Below are 27,629 nucleotides of genomic sequence, written 5' to 3' on the forward strand. Positions count from 1 at the left end.
GAACTGTAGACTAAAACTAGGCGAAATTTGTCTGTTTTTATTGACTAAAACTAGACGAAGACGAACACATTTTGAAATGACTAAACTATGATCAAGACTAATAAGTATATTCATCCAAAAGACTAAGACGAAAATTAAAATGGCTGCCAAAAACAACACTGCTTGGAAGCCGAAACTTAAAAGCGCCACATGCGTCTATCATCATTTAACTTGTTAAACTGTTGCTGTGGCAACTCATTGTGTGTAAGTGGGCAGCTTGAGCAGATTTGAGTGGACTCACTCAATGAAGCATTTAATAAAGATAAGCATTTTTCTACTTTATTCTTTTTATAAAAATAATTCGGTGGGACAGTAAAATGTTAAAAACATTATTATTACATTTGAAGAGCTTAAAAACCGTTTATTAAGATATGTTATAATAATAAATATTAAAATAATTATAATACATATATATATATTTTTTTTTAATTAGTTTGGGGGGGAGTGAAAAACAGGTCTTATATGTACAGTATCTCTTTTCAATGCTAAATCTCAATAAATACATTGAACACACATACAAATTTTTAAATTTTGTTTGGGGGGGGGGCTACTTCGCGTTTTTTACTTATCACGACGGGTTCTGGTCCTATTAACCACGAAAAATGAGGGATCCCTGTATACCAAAATCCTGCCTTAAAGATAACAATTCCCAAGTTGTACGTTTTATTTCTCCGCTTATTCAGTTGATATTGTGTGTAGAGTTTGCATTGAATCAATGTCGAGGGGGAAAATTGTATAGGTTTCCCTAATGTGCAGCTATTTATTATTATTATTATTATTATTATAATCTGATATTTATAATTTCAGGCAAATTCTAAGCCCGGCTTTAATGTCTCAATTTACCGATCTGATCAATGACTCCATTGCTATTTTAGTGACCTGCTATTTTGTCAGTGGCTAAATGTGCGAAAATGTTTATTGAGTTATTTTTTTTTTTACAACAGATGTTTCCTATTTGTTAGGCTTATAGAAAGTCTACACGACCTACAGAAGGTTAATGTGGTTTACAGTGTAGATGCAGCATGTAATAGAGAATTAATGTGGTTAGCAGTCAAACAGAAAGTTGCAAAAGTTGATGTGGTGAACAGAGTGAAATGGGAACTGGCAAAACAACATGATAACAGAACGGAATTATAGAATGATAGTCATTTTCGATTTGAATTGTCAAGGTGATGATCACTCAGATGTATGAGAGAGCTAATCTTTTCCCCTTCCCTCTAGAAAAGGGGTCCTCAACCACCGGGCCGGGGACATTTTGGAGGGAAAATGTGAAGTAATACTCAATTTGGACATTTAGGGATGCAGTGTCTAAGGGGTGTACTCACTTTTGTGGCCAGTAGTTTAGATATTAATTGCTATATTTTGACTTGTTTTGAGGGGAAAATAAATTAACTCTATTATATAAGCTGCACACAGACTACTTCTCATTGTGTCAAAGTGTCAGTCAGGGTTGTCCCATGAAAAAAATATACTTAAATATACGTATTATTTGTTTTTTCATATCCCCACAATAAACCTGGTGCAAGAATTTTCACTATTTGCTCGAACACTGTTTATAAGGGTAACACCGTTTCCAACCACCAGACGTCCTCAGACTCCTCACCCCACACCCAGGTCAAAGAGGAACAAAGTGCAGGGGAGCGGGGTTATGCAGCGGCTTAGTGGCAAACATATGGCTTTTTTCGGGGGTTTTTTCGTTTCTTTTGCTTTCGGTGTTCAAGTAAAGTACTTGGTGGCGTGTCTGCACAGTCGGCCAGAACACACATATGCACAACAACAACAAAAAGCCCAGTCAAAAGGGGTACTTTGGGCATGTAGGGGCAAAGGGGCAGGTGCTCAAGCACCCCCCCGACTCTGCACGTGCCTGTCGAGCTATGCTTCACGTCTAAAGGATGTTATCGTTGCAAAGGATGTTGTGCAAAGTGCCAAATTTATACATACTGTACCTAAGGTGTTGAATAATTTTGTCAATGAAATAATAACAGAGAGGCCGTAAATTTGAATATTCCAAAAAATATTTTTGGTTTTTCAGTTGTAGTTGTCTATTTGACATGTCATTAATGAATATGATTATAAACAAGATGAAAAATAAATGTCAAACTTGCAAAAAAAATCTACTGTGGGTGTTGGATAATTTTAACACTACTGTATCTCTTCGATGATGACGTTAACCAATCAACAAATTTGTCTTGAAATGAATTCCACTTGAAATATAATGCGTGAACTTGACATTTTTTGTAACTGCAGTAATGCTGAAGACAATAAACCTGTGACATGCTCGTGACCTAAAATCCTCTTTATATGGTGTCTTCATAACATTATACTAGTACATAAGCCTTCTGCTTGCATGATTGATCAACAAATTTTGTGTGTTTTTAGCATACTTAGCTAATAAAGATTCATTCTGAATTGGGAAAGTTACTTGACGTTTTGGGGTCGCAGTGGATATAATTCTGGTCAGCAACATCAGCATATCGATACATGGAAGAAAGGCCAATCTAAAAAGAGGAAAACAGATCAAATAAAAGCAAAAAACAGTTCAGACAGAAATATTAATGAAAAACATCACTTGCAAATCTACACAATATTTTTTTCTCTGCCATTTTGAATACGGTTTACTAAAGCAATCACAATTTAAAACCAACAAACTGCAATGCCATAAAAACACTTTTGAATTGTTGAAAATGGACCTTAAAAAAAAAAAAAAACTATTTTCATGTGGTTACCCAAAGCAGTAGGGCTCACATGTCTAGAATTTTGACAATTATGTAAAATGTAGAATGGTCATCAGCCAGCAGGGGGTACTGCAAATGTGTCCTCAAAATTTAACATAACTGGAAATGCGAAAAAAAAAACACAAAAACAAAGCAGGAGTTGGTATCAATATTTTATACAGCGATTCACTCGATAAATTACAAAACTCTCAGTAAAGTGAGTTACATTGAAAACAGAAATCTATTTTTTTTCCCATAGATGTAGACGAATGATTCAGGTTTATAACAAACTGTGTAAATTGACCAAAATGTGTTTGCAAAGTCAAAATAATAATAACACAAAAAAATCTTTCTTTTCCAATGTGGGCTGGATGCAACAAATTCTGGAAACAAGAAAAGCAGCTATTAATGGTACCATTATCTCATACAAAGGGTCGAGACTGAAAGATAGTCCCATAAATATTGCTAAATTCAGACTTCAACATTCAGGCAAAAATCATCCTGGATTGTTTTTTTTTTTTTTTTTTTTAAGTGTTAGTCCACATCAGGTTGTCGAGTCCCAATAATTGACTTTCCACACTGGAATCTGCTATGATGCAGTGAGAAAGATGATGAGTCCAACTACGACAAGGGCCACAACGACTGCGACTGCAATTAAAATAATTTTCATCTTCTTATTCTTCCATCTTTTTGTTTCCTTTACTTGATTGGATTTCTTCTCAAAGGCTTTACTCTGTTGGGGGAAAAAACAAAGCACAGCAGAATGTTAACTGTTATGATGCATTTTATTCACCATGCAAATGATCAATTAGTGCTAGAACACTTGCATAAGACTACAAGCTGGGCTTTTGACCAAAAAATGGCTTCCTATTAAAACTCCTAACCAGAAACAGTCCGAGTTCGTTGAAGGGAAATCAATTTGAACTTTTATGACCACTCAGACCAGGAATTTGTCCTGAATTGTATAGTTGAGAACCATGAAAAAGCTCTAGTGAATCACAGGACAGTATCATAATGTAGACTTATCAGCTCTTAGTTACAATTTGTGTTGCAAGGATACCAATACTCATATCGGCAAAGTATTGAGAAATAATGTGTTGATGCTGAGCAATTTGTACTTTTCACAAGAACGTAGGTTTGCATAGGGAAAGTCGGGACATAACACTACCAACTTTTCAGGGTGCTCAAATTGTCCCCAAAAACTTTTAAGCCAACTTATTTGCATTATATTATGAGTTCAGTTATATACAGTGGGGCAAATAAGTATTTAGTCAACCACCAATTGTGCAAGTTCTCGCACTTGAAAAGATTAGAGAGGCCTGTAATTGTCAACATAGGTAAACCTCAACCATGAGAGACAGAATGTGGAAAAAAAATAAAACCTGAAAATCACATTGTTTGATTTTTAAAGAATTTATTTCCAAATTAAAGTGGAAAATAAGTATTTGGTCACCTGCAAACAAGCAAGATTTCTGGCTGTCAAAGAGGTCTAACTTCTTCTAACGAGGTCTAACGAGGCTTCACTCGTTACCTGTATTAATGGCACCTGTTTTAACTCATTATAGGAATAAAAGACACCTGTCCACAACATGAATCAGTCACACTCCAAACTCCGCTATGGCCAAGATTAAAGAGCTGTCGAAGGACACCAGACACAAAATTGCAGACCTGCACCAGGCTGGGAAGACTGAATCTGAATCTGCAATAGGTAAAATGCTTGGTGTATAGAAATCAACTGTGGGAGCAATTATTAGAAAAAAGGAAGACATACAAGACCACTGATAATCTCCCTCGATCTGGGGCTCCATGCAAGATCTCACCCCGTGGCGTCAAAATGATAACAAGAACGGTGAGCAAAAATCCCAGAGCCCCACGGGGGGACCTAGCGAATGACCTACAGAGAACTGAGACCACAGTAACAACGGCTACTATCAGTAACACAATGCGACGCCAGGGATTCAAATCCTGCACTGCCAGACGTGTCCCCCTGCTGAAGAAAGTACACGTCCAGGCCCATCTGCGGTTCGCTAGAAAGCATTTGGATGATCCAGAAGAGGACTGGGAGAATTTGTTATAGTCAGATGAAACAAAAATAAAACTTTTTGGTAGAAACACAGGTTCTCGTGTTTGGAGGCGAAAGAATACTGAATTACATCCAAAGAACACCATACCCACTGTGAAGCATGGGGTTGGAAACATCATGCTTTGGAGCTGTTTTTCTGCAAAGGGACAAAGTCGACTGATCTGTGTAAAGGAAATAATTAATGGGGCCATGTATTGAGAGATTTTGAGTGAAAATCTCCTTCCATCAGAAAGGGCATTGAAGATGAGATGTGGCTGGGTCTTTCAGCATGACAATGATCCCAAACACACAGCCAGGGCAACAACAGAGTGGCTTCGTATCACATTGTTTGATTTTTAAAAAATTTATTTACAAATCATGGTGGAAAATAAGTATTTGTCAATACCAGAAGTTCATCCCAGTACTTTGTTATGTACTCTTTGTTGGCAATAACTGAGGCCAAACATTTTCTGTAACTCTTCACAAGCTTTTCACACACTGTTGCTGGTATTTTGGCCCATTCCTTCATGCAGATCTCCTCTAGAGCAGTGATGTTTTGGGGCTGTCGTTGGGCAACACGGACTCTCAACTCCCTCCACAGATTTTCTATGGGGTTGAGATCTAGAGACTGGCTAGGCCACTCCAGGAACTTGAAATGCTTCTTACGAAGCCACTCCTTTGTTGTCCTGGCTGTGTGTTTGGGATCATTGTCATGCTGAAAGATCCAGCCACGTCTCATCTTCAATGCCCTTGCTGATGGAAGGAGATTTTCACTCAAAATCTCTCGATACATGGCCCTATTCATGCTTTCCTTTACACAGATCAGTTCTATTTTGGTTTCATCTGACCAGAACACATTCTCCCAGTCCTCTTCTGGATATCCAAATGCCACTAGCAAACCATAGGTCATTCACTAGGTTCCCCCGTTTGGTTGTGGGATTTTCACTCACCGTTCTTGTTATCATTTTGACGCCACGGGGTGAGATCTTGCATGGATGTGTATGTTTTCCTTTTTCTAATAATTGGTCCCACAGTTGATTTCTTTACACCAAGCGAAGAGTTACAGAAAAGGTTTGGTCTCCGTTATTGCCAACAATGGGTACATAACAAAGTATTGAGATGAACTTTTGGTATTGACCAAATACTTATTTTCCACCATGATTTGCAAATAAATTCTTTTTAAAAAATCAAACAATGTGATTTTCTGTTTTTTTTTTTCCACATTCTGTCTCTCATGGTTGAGGTTTACCCATGCTGACAATTACAGGCCTCTTTTCAAGTAGGAGAACTTGCACAATTGGTGTTTGACTAAATACTTATTTGCCCCACTGTACATGCAGGTTATGCTGTTATATCGCCCCTTCCAATGTTGGGACCAAAACTACGACGTTGATTTTTCAAAATCTAGTTTCCAACCGCTGGTTGCCCTGGCCAAGATGATTGCCAGCGACGCACGCCCTCATTAAAAAAAAAAAAAAACTGCGGGGGGTCCCGGTGCCGGGATTGGTGGTGGGGCGGCGCAGGGTCGGTCGCCAATGGGCTTACACTCACTAGGGATTCACACGATTACTGGGTTCTATATCACAGAGATGATTTGTATGCACTCTACCCCTTTCTATCACTTAGCTTATAGACTCCCCGACCTTCTTCCCCCTCTTTCCCTGGTCAACAGGCCCCCCACATGGTGTCAACCGGAAATACATTTAGCTGACGTTAGCACCAACATATTAGTAGTTAGTGTAGTTAGGCGTTCAATGTATTTCTTGTTGTTGTGTTACTTCTCTTTCTTCTGTTTTGTTTCTTTTCTTCTGTTCCCCCATAACCCCTTCCTGTTCGCCGTTTTGTCATAATAAATGAGGTGTGTTGAATGATCACAAAGGGAGTATGTCAAACTCTCAATGTGAAACATTAAAACTGTTCAGACTATCCGGGCACTTAGACTTCCATTCTCCGTGTCAAACAGCTGAAGAGGACAGGTTAAAAAAAAAAAAAAAGATGATGAAAGGCCTTCAAACGTGTACTGTCCAATCATCATTCTGCTTTGAATTGAATTAAGTTCATTACTAGTAGACGTCCAATCCATTTGAAGCGGCAGCGAATAAACATTCGTTCATTCATTGCCAACCCTCCTTCTTAAAATGGATTGGACGTTTAGCGTCGTCAGTGACAGACAATTGGTTAAGCAGTGTCTGACCAAGCCATGATAGCAATTAAGTTTAAGCATTCAAGTGAGTATGAATTAATTTAGTATTATCGTATTGGCCCGAATATAAGACAGCCCTGATTATAAGACGACCCCCTCTTTTTCAATACTCAAGTTTGAAAAAAAGACTTTTTGAACACCAAATTAATTTTTATACAGAAAACAATTACAGTACAACTGAAACAAATGATTAGAACAATATATTTGAGAGAAAAAGCATGTTATTTTGCCTCATTCACATCTTAATATCTGAACATTTAAATATGTAAACTGAAGTGCAACCACATTCGTAAATGAATGGCTTCTGGTTTTTGAAATGTACATAATCCAATCTATTGTGATAAAACAACAAAATTGCAATAACTGCATTAACCATCAAAGTGAAGTCTAACTGTAGTCTTGAAAGAAATCTGAATAAGAAAAAACACTGCAATAAAATAACGCAAACTGGTTAAACTTGAGAGTAACTGAGATCGGTCATGACAGAACATCGCTTCAATGATATCCGGCGCCATCTAGCGTCGTGAATGGGTATAATGTCTAGACTGCGAATATAAGACGACCCCCACTTTTTCAGTGTTATTTCAATGCAAGAAACACTGTCTTATATTCGAGCCAATTCGGTATAAGAAAAAAAAACTTTTTCAACAAACTTAACTAAAAACTAAAGTACAAAGGATTTGCATTAACTATTTTAAAACTGTCTTTTTTCCAATATTTAGGAACAAATTCTGAGTTTAATACAACTCAATCCATGAGTACATTTATTTTTAACTAAAATATAAGCAAAACATTTGTGGTTGTACTTGCTGTGTAAAATTTTTGAGAACCACCATAAAGCAGAAATGTGTAGAAATATCTTATCTAAAAACGATGCAGAAAAATTAATTCACGCGTTCGATACATCTAGATTGGATTACTGTAACTCCCTACTTGCAGCTTGTCCTTAAATTCTCTAAAAGGTCTTCAGCTAGTCCAACACGCAGCAGCAAGACTTTTAACAGGAACTAATAGAAGAGAGCACATCACCCCCGTGCTCCAGGCCCTTCACTGGCTTCCAGTCGAGTTTAGAATTAAATTTAAAATCCTCCTTCTTACATTTAAGACCATTAATGGGTTGGGGCCATCTTATCTTTATCAGTCGTCTGAATGGTTCAAAAATGTGATTGTGTTGGGCCTGACCAACATTTAGTACTGCTGTACACGCTACTTGTCACGGTTTTGGAGGCACTGGTATACGTGCCTTCTGAATGTGGGTCGCTAGGAGACCCAGTGCTGTGTTATTGTCTTACTATTTCTTCATTCTTATTTTATTATTATTATTATTATTTTTTTTAATCGATTACTGTGTTGTGTTGTTGGACCTTGAGTCTGCTAATAAAAATCTATCTATCTCACCGATGCTCTGGTTCCATACCGCCCCAACAGAACACTCTGCTCTCAGAATGCAGGTCTACTGGTAGTTCCCAGGGTTTCTAAAAGTACTGTCGGAGCTAGAGCCTTTAGCCACCAAGCCCCTGTTTTAAGGAATCAGCTTCCAGCTAGTATTAAAGAAGCAGAGACAGTCTGCACATTTAAGATTAGACTAAAAACGTTCCCTTTTCGACAACGCTTATGGTCAGGCTAGTTGAAGTCTAGGACTAGACTCACAGTTTAGTCTAAATAGTAAATGGTGTTATACTTGTATAGCGCTTTTCCACCTTTCAAAACTGCACTAGAAGCTATAATGCTGGGGGAAGTACAGCCACTGAGTTCTCATTTTTCTCACTCTACCTACCACTTGTCTTACTTTATTTCTATTTTCCAATGTTAATATCTAGTTGACTAGTCCCTTCATCACTAGTCACCCGGTGTCCAAGGGGCTATTTTTCAGCTGCAACCTCCTGACTATCCGGACCCCTGGCTGGATGGACGTCCTCGTTGCCACCCCCGTATCATCTGGCTAGATGGACCTCTTCTTGTTCCTTTACTCTACTGCATCTTTACAAACTGTAACCCCGTCTGCTAATTCCCATTAGCAGTTCTGGTGCATCCTGTCTATCCGTCCTGGGAGTGGATCTCTCCTGACTGTGGTACTCCCCAAGGTTTCTCATTTTCTCCCAAAGAGCTTTTGGAGTTTTTCCTTGCAGACATGGAGGGTCCAAGGATGGGGGATGCCCAGGACTTGAACTTTATTTATTCATCTTTATTTACTTCATTTGCCGTTTCTGACTGTGTATCATATTGCCTCTGCAAAGCCCATTGAGACAACCTTGTTGTGATTTAGGGCTATACAAATAAAATTGAATTGAATTGAATAAAGTACTAGGTCAAAGTCAACTTTATTGTCAATCTTTCAGTCCCCACATTTAATGTATTGACTTAGCATTTTATTAAAAACATGTTAATCAAAAGCATTTTTTAAGCTTCAAGTTGGTGTAATACTTTCTGGTCATGTGATTATTGTAAGGCAATAATACTCATGAAGCAGAGTAATTGGAACCACTATTGACGGGAGTTAAAAAAACTAACTTCAGTGTGAACCCCAGGAGCAAAGATTTGTATACGTACATATGATCCAAAAGAATCTTTAAAGTAAAACCTGATCTTCCCTGTCCTATATAGTGACATAACATTGTCCATCAGAGCGATGTGGGAACGCCGTGACCCCCGCAATGACCTCCGGACAAACACTGGCCTCATGGCATGTCCTGCACTCGCGCGGTTATACCCAGGGACACCCGCTTACTTCATTCATCTTAGGAAACAAAAGGAAATACCTCTCCAAAAATAGCACCATAAAACACAATCAGGATGTAAATTGTACATTTGTTTTCCTATTCAGCTCCACCTATGGTGTATTTATAAATAATCAATTTGACATGTCCCTTTTTTAATCTTTGGATGACTGTGGAAGGAGCTCATTACTCATTAGGCCACTAACCGATACAAGTTCGTGAAAGAAAAATGGAAAAACTGAGAAATAGTGTGGAAGCCTTCCAATGCTCCATGCCAACCTTTCTCAGCAGCTCATCAGCTCTGTCTTCCAGGTCACCCAGTTTACCAGATCGCTCTTCCGCCTTGTTAAGATTCTCCAGCATGATGTCCTTCACCTCCTCCGCATCCTCCTGGGCCTGCTGCAATCGGCTTTTCCCATTCTGCTGTCACAACACACAGAATCGGGACAAAAAAACACAATAGGTTAGTCTGCTCACTAAATAAGTTACTATCCTAACTGTAAAGGTAGTAAACTTTTTGTTGAAGTCAACAACTTTAGAATTGAAAAAAAGCGGCATGAAGCTCTCACTCAAATCAGTGTTGTTTTCGTCAACAATGACGACAATGAAAATATGTCGTCAACGAACACTTTTTTCATGAAGATGCCGAGACGATAACGAGCTAAAAATGTTTTTGGGGAGACTAAAATGTAACAAGACGAATGCCAGTTTTCGTCTGACAAGACGAGAACGAGATGAAAATGTTCACAATGAGTGACATTTGATGTGTAGTTCGCCCGCATCGTAGCTGTGTCTGTTTATGTCTCTCGTAACATGTTGCACCCGCCCCCTTCCCGACTCATCAGTGTGTCATCTCCTGTCTCCATGAAGACTTGCACACACGATTTTCTTGGCCAAAGAGAATATGCAATGTTGCTTTAGCCTTTAAAGGTCTGCGCTGAGCGATCATCACACACTAAATGTAACTCGTAGCATTAGCATAGCATTCACGTTCACATTAGACTAATGCTAAAGGTGATTGACCGCTTAAACTCTTGGACACTTTTTTAAAGTTACAGTTCCTGGTGTCCAGATCGGTATAAGTAGTTGAAAATAACAGTGATCACTCGTTTTTCGCGGTTAATGGGGACGAGAACACGCAGCGATAAGTGAAAATCTGCGAAGTTGCCCCCCCCCCCCCAAAAAAAATAGTTTTTGTGTGTGTTCATTGTATTTATTCAGATTTAGCATTGGAAAGATACATATAAGACAAGTTTTTTCCACTTTTCCCCCAAAGTACTGTTTAACAAAAACAAAAAAAACTTATTAATATGTATATTTTAACAAATGGTTTTAATGTTTTTTAAGTTTTAAACATGTTGCTGTCCCACTGAATTACAGTGGGGCAAATAAGTATTTAGTCAAACACCAATTGTGCAAGTTCTTCTACTTGAAAAGATTAGAGAGGCCTGTAATTGTCAACATGGGTAAACCTTAAACATGATAGACAGAATGTGGAAAAAAAAAAAAAAAGAAACACAAAATCACATTGTTTGATTTTTAAAGATTTCCAAATTAGTGTGGAAAATAAGTATTTGGTCACCTACAAAAAGGCAAGATTTCTGGCTGTCAAAGAGGTCTAACTTCTTCTAACGAGGCTCCACTCGTTACCTGTATTAATGGCACCTGTTTTAACTCATTATCGGTATAAAAGACACCTGTCCACAACCACAGTCAGTCACACTCCAAACTCCACAATGGCCAAGACCAAAGAGCTGTCGAAGGACACCAGAGACAAAATTGTAGACCTGCACCAGGCTGGGAAGACTGAATCTGCAATAGGTAAACCTAAAGATGTCGTCGATCGATCGGGTCCGATCACGTCATTTTCAAAGTGTCGGAATCGGCAAAAATATATCAGACATTCCTTTTTTAAATATATAATTTTTTAAAAATTAAATCGTTTTCTAATTGTATTTAACATTGCAGACAAAATGTCTTACACTCATCCAGAGTCTTTAGTTTTGGCTTAGAGTAGGGCTATCAAATTTATCGTGTTAACAGCGGTAATTAATTTTTAAAAATTAATCACTTTAAAATATTTAACGCAATTAACGCATGCGCTGCACGACCTACTCACGCATTGTCGCGTTCAATCTATAATGGCGCTGTTTTACCTATATATAGAGCTAAAACGCAGCGTAATATGAGTAGAGTGAATTTTGGCAGTCTTTGGAGCCTTTTTATAATTGGCTAAAGCCTTATAATCCCTCTCTTATCAATTAGAAATATCGTAGGAAGCAATGTGGGGAAGTAAGGTAGTAGTTGATCCCAACGCAGAAAAGGTATATCAATTGGTGCCACTACGGACAGTCATGGTTGCACTTCCCATCATGCATTTGGGCAGAACAGTTAAATGGCTACAGTATCATTTACTGAAAGCTCAATAAATACACTAGATGGCAATATTTAGTCACAATATACAAAGTCACATTTATCCTTTAAGAATTACAAGTCTTTCTATCCGTGGATCCCTCTCACAGAAAGAATGTTAATAATGTAAATGCCATTTTGAGGATTTATTGTCATAATAAACAAATACAGTACTTATATACTGTATGTTGAATGTATATATTCGTCTGAGTTTTATTCATCTTTTTCTTAATGCATTGCCAAAATGTATATGATCGGGAAAAATTATCGGGAATGATTGGAATTGAGTCGGGAGCAAAAAAAAAAAAAGAAATCGGATCGGGAAATATCGGGATCGGCAGATACTCAAACTAAAACAATCGGATCGGGAGCAAAAAAAAACATGATCGGAACATTCATTCATTCATTTTCCATGCCGCTTATTCCTCACGAGGGTCGCGGAGGTGCTGGAGCCTATCCCAGCTAACTTCGGGCAGTAGGCAGGGGACACCCTGAATTGGTTGCCAGCCAATCGCAGGGCACAAGGAGACACACAACCATTCACAACCCTAGGTAAAACGCTTGGTGTAAAGAAATCAACTGTGGGAGCAATTATTAGAAAAAAGGAGGACATACAAGACCAATGATGATCTCCCTTGATCTGGGGCTCCATGCAAGATCTCACCCCGTGGCGTGAAAATGATAACAAGAACGGTGAGCAAAAATCCCAGAACCATACGGGGGGACCTAGTAAATGACCTACAGAGAGCTGGGACCACGGTAACAAAGGCTACTATCAGTAACACAATGCGCCGCCAGGGACTCAAATCCTGCACTGCCAGATGTGTCCCCCAGCTGAAGCCAGTACATGTCCAGGCCGGTCTGCGGTTGGCTAGAGACCATTTGGATGATCCAGAAGAGGACTGGGAGAATGTGTTATGGTCAGATGAAACCAAAATAGTACTTTTTGGTAGAAACACAGGTTCTCGTGTTTGGAGGAGAAAGAATACTGAATTTGCGATTGCTACACAAAATGTAACAATATAAATTACCCCCAAGAACGGTCAGAGATGTAGGACAACCAATGGATATAATACATAAGAAAGACAGTACTAGTGGTAAAGGATAGCTTGTTGAAACAGGAGAATGTCATTGTCAGTCACGTAGGAAAAAGGTGTCGATAAAAAAAGCTAGGTTATGCTAAGGTCGGCTCGTTTTTTGTTTTTTTTTTGTCTTTTTCAGCCCTCGACACTCAAGCCATCTCTTTAACTGAACATTTTTATGTTCTTCACATCTTTGCCAGTGAATTTGGCACCAGGGTCATCATTTTCGGAGAGAATTTGTAGGTTTAGCTCTGTAAACATCTCCTTCGTACACGATTTCCATTCATTTCCCATTGGGGACAAACGGTGGCGTGTTCTCCCTTAGCAACAGTAGCTAACGTCATGAATATTATTGAGCGGAAGTGACGTGTTGCTTGCGGTACGCCATTCCGCTCCATCTCCTCTCTTACACACAAGGAGTTGCCACAGCAACTGCTTAACAAGTTAAATGATTATTGACGCATGCGGCGTTTTGATGCTGAGGCTTCCAGGGATCTGTGGCCAGATCAAACAGAAGACGTCCATCAATCATCGTTAACTTTCATAAGCAACTCCAGTGCATTGCCTGAACAACAAAAAGCAGGGAGAGGGAAGGAGGGAGGAAGGGAAAGTGAGACTTCGTGACCGGCTCGGGACAGCGCATTTTTTTAATTGAAAAATCCGCAATGGACTGAGGGCGTAAAGTTTGAACCGCGAAGTGGCGGGGATCACTGTTTTCCTGCTGAGTATGTATTATCACCAAGTTGGCGTTGTCCTTGTAGACAGACGCTACAATATGTGCTCATCTGTCAATGTTCATTCAAAAAAGTTGGAAACCTTTATTTTATTTTTTTAGAGTAATTTTTAAAAAAGTTTTTACAGATGAAAACATTTTTTGCAAACGTCAACCCTAGACGAAATTAGTCTACAGTTTAAGTCAACAAAAACTTGACGAAGACAAACACATTTTGAGATGACTAAAATATGACTAAGAAGTATTATCGTCCAAAAGACTTAGACGAAGATGAAAATTAAAAGGGCTGAAGCACAGTGGCGCCACCAGGGGGTGGCCAGGGGTGGCCACGGCCACCCCTATAAATTGGTTGGCCACCCCACTGGCCACCCCGCTTCCCAGTATATCATTAGATTGTTGTAGCATCAGTTATGCATTTCATCCCAAATGAATGCATTTATTTTGTTTAGTCAAATGTAGGGCTGTCAAATTTATCGCGTTAACAGGAGGTAATTAATTTTTTAAAATTAATCATATGAAAATATTTATCGCAATTAACGCATTCGCGGTACGTCTCATTCACGCATTGCCGCAAACAGCCTACAATGGCGCCGTTTTACTTTTTACTATCCAGAGATAAGAGGCAGTGTCAAGTGAGTGCAGTAGATACAAGCATTCATTGGGGCCGTGCATTTAATTGGCAAAAGCTTTGTCATCTCTCCCACAGCAACTATAAATATTGTGTGAAGCGACATGGGGAACAATGACAGGAGTTGATCTTTTTTCTTAACACCCTGTAGTGTACCCAACGCAGAGAAGATATAGCAGCATTTGCAGCCACCACACACAGTCATGGTTGTACCACTTCCCATCATGCATTTGGGCAGAACAGTTAAGTCGCTACAGTATCATTTACTGAAAGCTCAACAAATACACAAGATGCCAATATTTAGTCACAATATACAAACTCACATTTATCCTTTAAGAATTACAAGTCTTTCTATCTGTGGATCCCTTTCACAGAAAGAATGTTAATGTTAATGCCATCTTGTGGATTTATTGTTATAATAAACAAATACAGTACTTATGTACAGTATGTTGAATGCATATATCCGTCTTGTCTTTCCATTCCAACAATAATTTACAGAAAAATATGCCATATTTTAGAGATGGTTTGAATTGCGATTAATTACAATTAATTTTTAAGCTGTGATTAACTCGATTAAAAATTTTAATCGTTTGACAGCCCTAGTTAAATATACACCTTATGCCTAATATATACATAACACAATAAAACAGAATTGTTGTGGAACTCAAAATGTTGTCTGGACAGTTATGGACTATGCATATTAAATCATTAATAACATCAAATATTACACAATACATCAAAATATATCAGTAGCTGTGTCCTTAAGTCTTTCTGATAGTTTTCCCCTGATCTTTTTACTGCAATAATATGATGTAAACCTGAAATTATGGCTTTTAGTTTTGGCGACCCCAAGATTTTAAGTGGCCCCATCTGGCCACCCCTATGAAAAATTTCTGGAGGCGCCACTGCTGAAGCACTGATACAAATTTTTGGCCCTTATAAAGCTGCTAAATTTCGTTGAATGCTACATCTTTATCTTAATTTAAGGCTTCTGTTACTTCCTGGCAATATACAGAAGTTGTTTACTAACAGAGAAGGTCATTACAGTTTGAGAGGGGAGCTTCACTTACAGCATCAGAGTACGGACTACATTAAAAAGCTTTTGTGTTTCTGTTCGTGGAGTAAGGCTGTGGAATAAGTTAGATGAGGGGCTCAAGCAATGTCCAAGCATGACCCAGTTTAGGAAGTGGTATAAACACATGGTTTTCACAGGGTATAGGGAAGAGGAAGGGTTTTAATATAGGGGGTTTTCACATATTTGTTATTGGCTGGTACTTTTTATTTCATTTCATTTTTATTTTGTCTTGCATCTTATGTATGTGGTTGCATTATTTCTTTGTTGATATGAGGCCTAATTAAATAAGGTGGACTGATATTATTGAGGAATAGAAAAGGGGGGTAGGTTTTAATAAGCAAATGCTTCATCCTACTCCTTTTTGGACAAAATGAATAAATTCTAATATTTATTATTATTATTGTCTTAAATATTGTTGCTGTTATCTCAAGCATTATAATTGGTTTGTCTATTTTTTTTTGTTTTGTTTTATTTGTTTATTATTTTTATTTACTCATGTCCAAAATAAAGCATTCTCATTCTCTTCTATGATATACAACAGCAAGTGACTTTAAAAATGATAGTTGTATTTTTTTTTTACACAAGTCCATTTAAAAACATGACAGAAAATGCTTAATAATAAAAGATCCTAACTAGTCTTTTCTCAGCTGCTTTCACCCTGCCTACTAAAAAATCTCCAAACAGAAGTTGATGTTACAACCAGAATGCAGACTTTTGCAGTCTATGAGCATGAGATCCAAAAGCTTTTTATTCTGTTGTTGCACTTTGAGTCACACACAACCATCGTTTGAAAAAACTGGATCGTCCCATATTCAGAAACAAAATTACGCCTCCCGTATTGAGCTTTCAAGGGAAGCGCTTTGTAGTTCTTCTCTGCGCATTATATTTTCAGTTATTGTATTATATCTTTGTGATCTGTCAATTTCATTCGTATTTCCACATACATTTGGAGTGATCAAATGTAGTTGCTGATCGGACTTTGAACCCGAAGTTGTTAAAAAAAAAAAAAAAAAAGTTTACCTCAGAGTTTGTTTGCACTTAAAAATAATAAAAAAAACACACACACACAAAGGCTCAGGGTTAAAGGGTTAAATTATGCAGTTTGAAATTTACCAGGACAGTTGTTTTTATTCTAGTATTTTTTCTTATTAAAAATACATTACTGATATTTTTTGTTTTTACATGTGCTTATATCACTTAAAGCAGCACTAGGTAACTTTTTCACCTTAATAAAATATTTTCATAACATTTGTGATGATATATTGACTGACTAGTTGAATGACACCTCTTTTATATCTTGAGGGGGTCTGTATCGCTTTTACCGGCACTACTTAACTTTGAGGAGGGTGGCAGGAACCCTGCCACACAAAAAAACTACAAATGTGCCGACTGCTTTACAGCATACGTCTCTTCCCCCTTTCCCGATTCATTACACAGACGGAGGTCGATGAAAGCGCAAATTCTGCAAAGATGGCAGAGCAACTAAAGAGACAAAAAGTTTTGTCCGAGGAGGAAAAAAAAAGGGCTACCAGGATATTCGAGAAAACATTGGCCCGGCTTTCACTCGCTGGTGTGACGAAGCCTGCCCCCCCACTCAAGCGAACTCCTCAGGAGGGGGGGGGGGTAGCCACACTAAGCCACACGGTTGCTATCCGTCATATTCTATTGTTTAGAAAAAACTGGATTCTTTGCCTTATTACGATTCATCCTTCACACAGCCGCTGGGTAGGTAGAGCCAGATAGATAAATTCCGCCAAAACTGAAAAGTTACATAGTGTTGCTTTAAATATGTACCCAATTAATTCGAGTTTGACAAATTATAATATAATAATGATTAATTAAAAAAAAAAAAATGTCACTTTTACATTGGTGCAATCATGTTCATTTTCTGACATGGCCACCATTTCTTAGGACCTTTAATCAAAAGCTACACCTTTAAAATGAAAGTGTCACTGTGTGTAGCAAGACGTCAAAATGAAGTCAAACCGGTTTTCTCACACCGCAACTCCCCCGCACGGTGTCAACAACAACTGTGACTTCCAAAAACCTAAGATCGTTGCACCGAGAGTGCAATTAGCATGATGACCCTTTTGACATTTGCATTGTGCGAAAGAGGGGAAGTCAACATCTTAGAAGTTGACAGTCACAGGAAACTAGAGCAGCAAAACACTTCATAATTCAATGTCATTTCCTGCTACAAAAAGGGGGGGAAAAAACGGAATTGACAACATGGAAACCCGACGCTTATAAAAGTCAGGATGAAGTAAATTGACGCCTAAATTGTGCCATTTTTCTGGATGATGTGATTACTGCCAAATGGTCATAATAAAAGAACAATAGCCTGTTTTAATTGCAGCTGGCAACTTCTTAACATAGGAATGAACTGCCCATTCCAGTTCCCTTCCTTGCTTCCTTCCTTTCCTCCGTCCCTTCGTCCCTCTGCCCAACATTACCTGACATTGAGCTGTGTATCCAGGGAAACCACACCCTCATCATGTTATTACATGCCTGGGTCAAAATGGAAAGTTACAATCTTTGCACAATTTATATCATCACTGCTATTACCTTAATAGTAAAAAGTGTTGAGTGAAGGCTCTCCCTTACTGACTTTAAGTAAACTACAGATAGCTTGCTTCAATTCCTGTACTTAAACACACGTTAAAAAATAACATGAAAGACCTTTTACTGTTAATGACATACAATAATACCATTTTGATAACCTGCTACAAGGTCACTACACACAAAATTCTTGCCCTCTTTTATTAACATCAGACAGAAATAACATGTTGTTAAGCGCTAGCTAGTGTTGGCTCAACTTTTATGCTAGCAAAAAAACACGTGCCCATAGCTTGACAAAAAAATGTTTCTTATTCAATTATACGAACCTCACTTTTTTTTTCAGATCATATTTGCCATAAATAGCTGACAACAACATCAAATATTATTTGCGCCACTAACTTCTGCTTTGGTCAAAACAGGTGAAATTACTTCCTTCCTCACCTGACATGACAGAATTGTAGTACAATGTATTTTATTTGACACAAGATGCCACAATAGACCACCAAAGATGAAAATTGCCAATGTGTTGGCAAAATTTCATGCTCATATATTTGTATTCGGCGGAAAACACCGACAGGGCTAAAAAAGCACTTTCTGCTCTTGCAACCCCTCTTTAAATTAAACTGTATTTTAAGCCAAAAGAACTGTTGTGTTTGATAGAACAATATTTTTATATGCTGCCATAGCAGTTTCATGACGCATTATGCCCCCGGACTATTTTTAGTGTGTCCATTTTACCCTGGAGACCCCAGTTTACAGACACTGCGCAACCGCTTTTGTTTCAACCCTGCCATAAAAAGAATATATTTATTAATCGAAATTTTTATCATTTCCAGCTTAGTATCATTCATTGATGTCTAATATTTAGTTGGAAAAAAAAAAAAAAAAAAGACTTTAAAAAATTATTCACTTGCATATTTTAAACTTTTACAAATTACGTCACAAAGAAAAAAAAAGTGTCTATAAATAGGTCACGGATATCTACCTCATAACTATCATTTAATTGTATTCTTTTTTTTGTTACTGTCGCATTTCCCACGACATTTTAGATGATAAATAATCAATCCAAACAAAGAAAAATAAAAAAAAAGAAAAATGTTCCAAAGGGTAAATTTTTGAAAAAGAAAATCTCGACCACTCCTTGTTGTCTTCTGCATCATGACCCTTGTTATATTACTGTGTTTCACCCATAAAATCCCCACAAAGTCCGGCTGTGGTCATTAATAGCTGTGTCTTGACAATCGGTGATACATGCTACAAGACGTTTTTGGATGGAACAAGGTAAGTACGCGATAATATCTCGTTAAAGTCACGGTGTCTTTAATTATGCTCTCACCTTGAGTTACCGGAAAGCCACAAAAAGACATACATTGCAGTTGAACGCTAGAATTATGGACACAGCACACCAGCTGACTAGCATGCTGTCCATTATCTTTTCGACCCTTGTTGCCATTTGGATTGCTTATTATGGGATGATATAGATGTATTAGATACATTAGATGCTTAAATCTAAAAGCCCAGGTCCTAGGCTTCAAGGCTTAATACAATAAATAGTGTTATGTACTCACACTTATATGTTCCCGTTTATGCATATGGAATCTTTTATTCTGAGTATTTTGCATTCACATTCCTTAAAAAATATTTTAAATGCCCACTGCAAAAATGAAAATATTATGGTATTGGAATTTAACCCCTAAAATTCCCCTGGAAATGTTTTTTCTTTGCAGATTAAAATCAAGCCAAATCAAAAACTGTATGCAGTAAAGTTATCATTAGCTATCCAGCTAATTCCCTGTTTAGCCATGTTTATTTACAAAATAAAACACAGGGCTACATTACATCTACATTTACTCACATACCAATTTCCTTTATTATTGTACACCCACACACGTGTTAGTGCATGCATATTGATTATCAAAGATTTGAGTAGACAAAGGGGGATCATCTTGATGTGTTCGTTATTTATTAGGTACTGGGATGAGAAATTTTAAGAAAACTTCAAAAGGTTTAAAAAAATGTCTATTTTTCACACACCTGATTTGACTTACTTTTAAGGTGTCAAAAAATGCCCTCGTGTTCAAATTTGTTTTCCCACCAGAAAAAACAGATTTTAAGCCTTCCAATGATCTACCACACATGCATATAGGACAATTTTGAAATTTGGCCACATTGGGGACTCTCAGATCGGAACTTCAAGTCACCTGAGTGTTTTCAACCATATAAATGAATGTATGAATTTACTTGTCAAATCACCCCGAATTTTAGTTAAGTTGATGGTTTGAAGCCAAACCAAAACTATCAATCTGTAGTTACACTATTTTGAGAAACAACTACAAGTTTTGTTACAGTGCTGGCCAAAAGTATTAGCAACCCAGCAATTCTGTCAGATAATGCTCAATTTCTCCCAAAAAATGATTGCAATTACAAATGCTTTAGCAGAAATATCTTCATTTATTTTGCTTGCAATGAAAAAACAGAAAAGAGAATCGAAATTTTTTTTTAACCATAATCATTTTACACAAAACTCCAAAAATGGGCCGGACAAAAGTATTGGCACACTTTGAAAAATCATGTGCTGCCTCTCTAATTTGTGTAATTAACAGCACCTGTTACTTACCTGTGGCACATAACAGGTGGTGGGAATGACTAAATCACACTTGCAGCCAGTTAAAATGGATTAAAGTTGACTCAACCTGTGTCCTTGTGTGTACCACATTGAGCATGGAGAAAAAGAAGACCAAAGAACTGTCTGAGGACTTGAGAAGCAAAATTGTGAGGAAGCATGGACAATCTCAATGCTACAAGGCCATCTCCAAAGACCTGAATGTTCCTGTGTCTACTCTGCGCAGTGTCATCAATAAATGCAAAGCCCGTGGCACTGTGGTGGATAAAGAACCTCAACTAACATCCAAATAAGTTCAAGCGGTCCTGCAGTCCGAGGGTACAACAGTGTCAATCCGTACTATTCGTTCCCGTCTGAATGAAAAGGGACTCGAGAGTAAGATACCCAGAAAGGCCCCACTTCTTACCCAGAGACATAAAAAAGCCAGGCTGGAGTTTTCCAAAACTTACCTGAGAAGGCCAAAAACGTTTTGGAAGAATGTTCTCTTGTCAGATGAGACAAAAGTAGAGGTTTTTGGGAAAAGGCATCAACATAGAGTTTACAGGGGAAAAAAGGAGGTCTTCAAAGAAAAAGACCACAGTCCCCGCAGTCAAACATGGCGGCGATCCCTGATGTTTTTCGGTTGCTTTGCTGCCTCTGGCACTGGCCTGCTTGACGGTGTGCATGGCATTATGAAGTCTGAAGACTATCAACAAATTTTGCAGCATAATGTAAGGCCCAGAGTGAGAAAGCTGGGTCTCCCTCAGAGGTCATGGGTCTTTCAGCAGGACAATGACCCAAAACACACTTAAAAAAGCACTAGAAAATGGTTTGAGAGAAAGCACAGGAGATTTCTAAAGTGGCCAGCAATGAGTCCAGACCTGAATCCCATAGAACACCTGTGAAGCAATCTGAAAATGGCAGTTTGGAGAAGGCACCCTTCAAATCTCAGAGACCTGGAGCAGTTGGCCAAAGAAGAATAGTCTACAATTACAGCAGAGCATTGTAAGAAACCGGAAGCGGTTGTTCGCAGTTATTTTCTATAAAGGTTGTGTGTCAGGTATTAGGCTGAGGGTGCCAATACTTTTGTCTGGCCCATTTTTGGAGTTTTGTGTAAAATGATAATATTTTGTTTCAGTCTGTTTAGTGTTTTTTCATTGCAAGCAAAATAAATGAAGCTATTCCTACCAAAGAATTTGTAATTGCAATCATTTTCTGGGAGAAATTGAGCATTATAGGACAGAATTGCAGGGGTGCCAATACTTTTGGTCAGCACTGTACATAACATTACAGATATAACATACTCTCATGACCTTGGCCACAGGATCTTTATGATTCAAACTCAAACAATCAAAATCGTAGATTTAACAAAACCGATTATATTTTAAAAAGAAGGACAAAAAAGTGGCCTAAAGATAGCATATTTCAAACGTAGTGTGGTGTCTATAAAAAAGATTCTAAGCTAATGTACAGACAGCTGAAAGATCTACTTTAGTACTACAGTTGCCAGAAATTATTATATTAAGAGTTGACTAATAAATCACCAATTAGTTTTGATTTTACCTGACTAATCGACTTGCATATAAATCGCTTGTTATTTCCTGTTAGATTACTCCGGAATCTAAACTCTGCGAATTTGGTCCAAAAACTATCCACAGAGTAAAGTTAAGATTATGCATATTACATAACTGAAACTGTATCATTGTTTTCCAAAGTAAAAGCAGATGTTTACAAATATCTTATTTTATTCATGACAAACTAAAATACTCAATCTGCTTTCAATGACTACAGAAATCAAAGAAAATTTACTGTTATGAGGTTCAAAGATGATTTGGACAAGTTTCAGGTAAACAAAATCTGCAAAAAAAATAATCAGTTATCAAAATAGTTGTTCATTTGATATTCCATTTGTTGTCAATTAATCGCGGTAGCCCCATTTAGTACTGTAAGAAAGTATTTTTACTTCATTACTTCCCACGACTGAATGAAAGCTAATGCTCAATATAACTACATGACACAACCCTTAGTGTTTTTTTTAAATTTATTTTTTACATTCTAGAACAGTAATTCTCAAAGCGTGGCATGAGTACCACTTGTGGGATGTGTAAGGTTCACTTAGTTCATTCATTCATCTTCCATCCTTGCTAACTATGGGCAACAGTTATGGGACACCCTGAATTGGTTAACAGCCAATCGCAGAGTACAATGAGACAAACAACCATTCACGCACACACTTGTATGGACAATTTGCTGTGTCCAATCAGCCTTCCCTGCATGTTTTGTGGATGTTGGAGGAAACCGGAGTACTTAGTGAAAGCCCACAAAGGTATAGTAGACATGTGCCAAATACCGGTTTCAAGGTATACCGTGGTATGAAAACGTCAAGGTTTCAAAACCGCAAAAATTTTTCAGTCATACTGTTGCTAAGGTATTAGCTATTTGTTATGTCCCAAAAATGCATGGAGAAATCCCTCGCTTGCAGCTGCAAGGCTCAACCCTCCCCCACCGGTTGTTGTGTCCACGAGTCAGCTGTGCTACTCTATGCTGGAGAAGGTGAAACTCCTGAAAATTTTTTCCCCCCATCGAAGAAAACGAAATCGCTGGTAGGGGAATACTTCGGCTACAGAAAATTTACAGACGGCCGCGGCATAGAGGAGGAGTGCCAACCGACATGTAAAACATGTTTGCTGAGGGTGGCTGCCGAGGAGGCAACACCTCCAATATGATTTCGCATTTATACAAATTTAAAGGTTAGTAAACACTGTAATGAATGTTTCCCATCAGCTTCAAGAGTTAACTCTAGCGTTTTTAGTAGAGGTGGAAATCTTGGGGCACCTAACGATTCGATGACGATTCAGAGGCTACAATTCTATTATAAATCGATTATTGATGCCCCCCCCCCCCATATTAGCTGCCCTTAATGTTTTGTACATTAGTTACAAAAATTGTAACTCTCAGGCTTAAACAAACGACTATTTCAGTGTCAAGTTAACTGTTCAAAACAGTAAATAAAATACTCAAGTCCCCATTCTGTATCAGCGGCTTTAAACTACATTCAATTAATTTAATGTTGTGAATCAACCGTTAAAGTTGTTAAAATTGCTCCCGTTATTCCATAATTTCCCTTCTGTCTACTTTCAACATATGAAAGTTTTAAAACTGTTTCATCATTTAAAGATAGATTCAAGTCAAGATTTCGCCGATTTAGGAGTATTTTAGATAAAAAGTTATTTAGGTTCATTTGGAAAGTTCACTACAACAGCCTTCCAGGGAAGTCTACTGCTTTAAGATGGCAGCTGTTTACTAACGCCGGCAAGTCTGTCATTTTGCATCAAGTTTTCTATACATGTGCTGCTAACGCCGCCGAGTGTCATTTCGAATCTAGTTCTATATACATGTGATATCTACCGTAGCATTATGTGGGCGTAGTTTGTAGCATCTGTCGACAGCAGTCAGGTATTATTGCTTTTTCATCTAGCAGAACGAGTTGAGCCAGAGCCGTGAGTTGAGCATTGTCATTACCCGGGTAATGACAAGCATTAAGTTTACTCTCTGACCGTTCCTCATTGCGTCCCGAAGACCGCGCCGACTGTGTTTTAGTTTAGTTTATAATCGGAATTTGGATGTTTGTGAATCGCGAATAATCCAAGAATCGGAAATTTCGCACACTTCTAGTGTTTAGTGTCTGGTACGTGGGTAGGCAGGTGGTGTGGACCCAATTGCAGGAAAAGAGAGAGGGTAGGCAGACCGGTAGTGGAAAATGATTTAATTAAGGCAAATAAAAAAAACAAAGTGCCAACCAATATTGTGGACATCCCAAAAAAACTAAGAAAAAAACAAAACGCAGGTCACTAACAAAAGGCATGGTATGAAAAACTTACTTCAAGGAACACAAGGGCTTGGACGGAGAAAACTGCTGAGAACAGACGCTGGCGTGCACGTGGACAATGACATAACAAGGAGTGAACAGAAACTTGGCGTTTATATACACACAGACAAGGGGTAACGAGAAAACGAGGAACAGGTGGGGGACACAGTAGGATGCAGGTTGGAGGATACACTAGGAGCAGACACGACAGGTGAAATCAATGGGCAATCACAGGGACACACTAGGAGGGAACCAACACAAAACTTAAAAGTGTCTAGCGGTGGTAAAATCAGGTGTTTTTTTCTCTCTGGTAACTGTCTGTGCTGAGAAAGAGAGTGTGTATAATGTAAACATGATTCGAGTCATACACGCGTGTTTTTAATGGAAAATAATTGAATTATTTTTGTTCTGATGGCAGTGGCGCCACTAGGGGGTGGCAGGGGTGGCCACGCCCCCCTATAAATTTGATGGCCATCTCACTGGCCACCCCGCTTGCCAGTATATCGTTAGATTGTTGTAGCATCAGTTACTGTCACATTAACATTGTGTAGGGAAATATCCAGTTAAGATATGATTGCCTCTGTACTTTCTTTTATTTGTATCTGCCAGCACCTGCATTTCCCCAGTAATTATTTTGTTTTGTTAAATGTACACCTTATGCCTAATATATATATAACACAATAAAACAGAATTGTTGTGGAACTCAAAATGTTGACTGGACAGTTATGGACTATGCACATTAAATCATTAGTAACATCAAATTTTACACAATACAACAAAGTATATCAGTAGTCGTGTCCTTTCTGATAGTTTCCCCCTGACCTTTCTACTGCAATAATATAGAGAAAACCTAAAATTATGGCTTTTAGTTTTGGTGTGCCACCCCAAGATTTTAAGTGGCCCCATCTGGCCACCCCTATGAAAAATTTTTGGAGGCGCCACCGTCTGATGGTAATAATGTTGAGCTATGGCTGTGGGTTTAGGCTCACCTAAAGGACTGCGTTTATTTTAATTTTATTTGGATTTTTAAAAAATATATATTTTAACTGAACATTATACTTATGTTCCATTTTGCTAATATGTTTTGAAGAATGAAAATACTTTTTTAAACCCAGATATCTCAAAGTAACACATTTTAGCAGTTACAATACCGTGAAACCCTGTTATTTTGGTTGAAGGTTAGCAAACCGTCAGAATATCATACCAGCACATGCCTAATAGAGAGAACATGCAAAATCCACATAGAAAGGTCAGAGCCCGGGATTGAACCCTTGACATCAGAACTGTGAAGCAGATGTGTTAACCACTCGAATGAACTGTGAAGCAGATGTGTTAACCGCTACAATCTACTGTGAATTAATTACAAAAAATACAACATTGAAATATTAAAGGATGAATATATAAATAAATACAAATTAAAATGACGCTTGGAGTTATTAATACAGAATGTTAAACTTTTTTTTTTTTTTTTTTTTTTTTAAATTCAGAGCAGCAACCGTTTCACTTTTCTTATGCAGTAATTTAAAAAAAAAACTGTTTTATATTCCCTTCTATTTTCTTGTAGTTGTTTGTATGTGACTTTTCAGTACAATGCAATTCAACCTAATCTTTAACCAATGCAGTTTCTTTTCAAACCCTTTCATTGAACCATTTCAGTACTATTTTTTCTTTTGCCATATTTAGGGCAGCATTATTGTTACGGTGGCTTACAACACTAATCAATATAGACTAGCACTAAGAAATACAGTAAAAGAGTTGACCTGTGTTTGCCATGATACCTGTAGTTGTTGTCAACTTATTTTAAGGTGTTAATTGTTGGAAAAAGTTTGAAAAGGTCTATACAAAACTGAGAGTTACAGTGACTTTGGAAATCTCTTTCAAATCAGCATTTAAACACCTAAGCATGCCGACAGAGTGAAAGTCATTCAGGTGACCTTTGGGACTGGAAAAAAAAAAAAAAAAGTAAGATAAAAAAGAGGGTTGGGTAGCGTCAAGTACTCACCATTTCGGTCTGTGCGTCTGTGGCTATCAATACTGGTGAGACAGGCAGGCAGCTGTCAACGGATCCACTGACTGCATGTACAACTCGCCACCAGCTTTATAAGAACCCTGGCAACAGGAAACAACGCACAAGCCTTCGCGTTTTGTAATGGTCGCGCGAGGTTTGAGAACTTTGTCTTGGTCTCTTCTAGTTTTTAGCTTCTTTTAGTTTGTTCGGTTCCCGCACGTCTTCGACAAGTCTGTGTTCCTTTAATAGATGAGTTCAAAGAGCGCAAGAAAATAGGATTTTTTTCCCCCAACGTGACTGTCCAACTGCCACGAAACTTGTAAATTATCAGCTAATTATGTGTTTGAAATTTCAGGTGTGGCCGTACAAACTAGTTCGGTTTATTCCAAGCACGATGTTGTTGAAGACTGTCACCCCGATTTAAAATCTAAATGTAAGTAGTCCGTCCTGACAACCCAAGAGGGTGGGTGTGTTGTGTTGCAGGCGTGACTCAGTGACGCTACAAACGCCATAAAATCGCGATTGACTAACTGAACACGTCACAGAAGGGTTTTGGTGGCCTTTCCCACTCTTATCTACCCTCTTCCGCACATAAACTGACAGTTTAACCAAAGCAAATGTTGACACGGGAATTTCCTGGGGCACACCAATGCATCAGTATGACATTCTTCTAGCACACGTCGTCTTCCTAACTCAAGATATGACACGCCACTTTACTACTACTTGTTTACTTCATCTTACTGGCTTGGCAAACTTTTTCATTTTTTTAAAAAACCCGTTATAGAGCACTCATTGAACACATTGGCTGCCATTGACGGAGCTAGACGTCCAAATTATTTTGACTGGACTGCACTTGCGCCATCAATGGCACTGAAACAGTCAGTCCTCCCAGTTTAAATGAATTGGACATGTATCGTTGTTATTGGC

The 27,629-nt window shown here is 38.1% G+C and overlaps 1 protein-coding gene across 2 annotated transcripts; it reads right to left on the reverse strand.

Annotated features, from left to right (window-relative positions):
• LOC130913723 (vesicle-associated membrane protein 5-like) lies at positions 1-27,209 on the reverse strand. Of its 2 annotated transcripts, none has more exons than XM_057832535.1 (3): positions 26,697-27,209; positions 10,015-10,158; positions 1-3,486 (listed from the first exon to the last, which is right to left on the reverse strand). In XM_057832535.1, the coding sequence occupies exons 1-3, from the start codon at positions 26,697-26,699 to the stop codon at positions 3,343-3,345; spliced, it is 291 nt and encodes a 96-aa protein (XP_057688518.1). In that variant the 5' UTR covers positions 26,700-27,209; the 3' UTR covers positions 1-3,342. The 2 variants fall into 2 exon arrangements, with proteins under 2 accessions (XP_057688518.1, XP_057688519.1); XM_057832536.1 differs by having other exon boundaries at positions 12-3,486; positions 10,015-10,155; positions 26,697-27,199.
• Between the last annotated feature and the right edge of the window lie 420 nt (positions 27,210-27,629).

Source organism: Corythoichthys intestinalis, chromosome 3 (genome assembly GCF_030265065.1).
Source record: "Corythoichthys intestinalis isolate RoL2023-P3 chromosome 3, ASM3026506v1, whole genome shotgun sequence".
NCBI classification, from domain to species: domain Eukaryota; kingdom Metazoa; phylum Chordata; class Actinopteri; order Syngnathiformes; family Syngnathidae; genus Corythoichthys; species Corythoichthys intestinalis.

Bases quoted from the DNA above. Each gene is read 5' to 3' on its own strand.
- LOC130913723 (XM_057832535.1), bottom strand. The intron at 3,487-10,014 runs GTTGGCATGGAG...TTCCCCCAACAG, and splicing joins CTGATGAGCTGCTGAGAAAG to AGTAAAGCCTTTGAGAAGAA.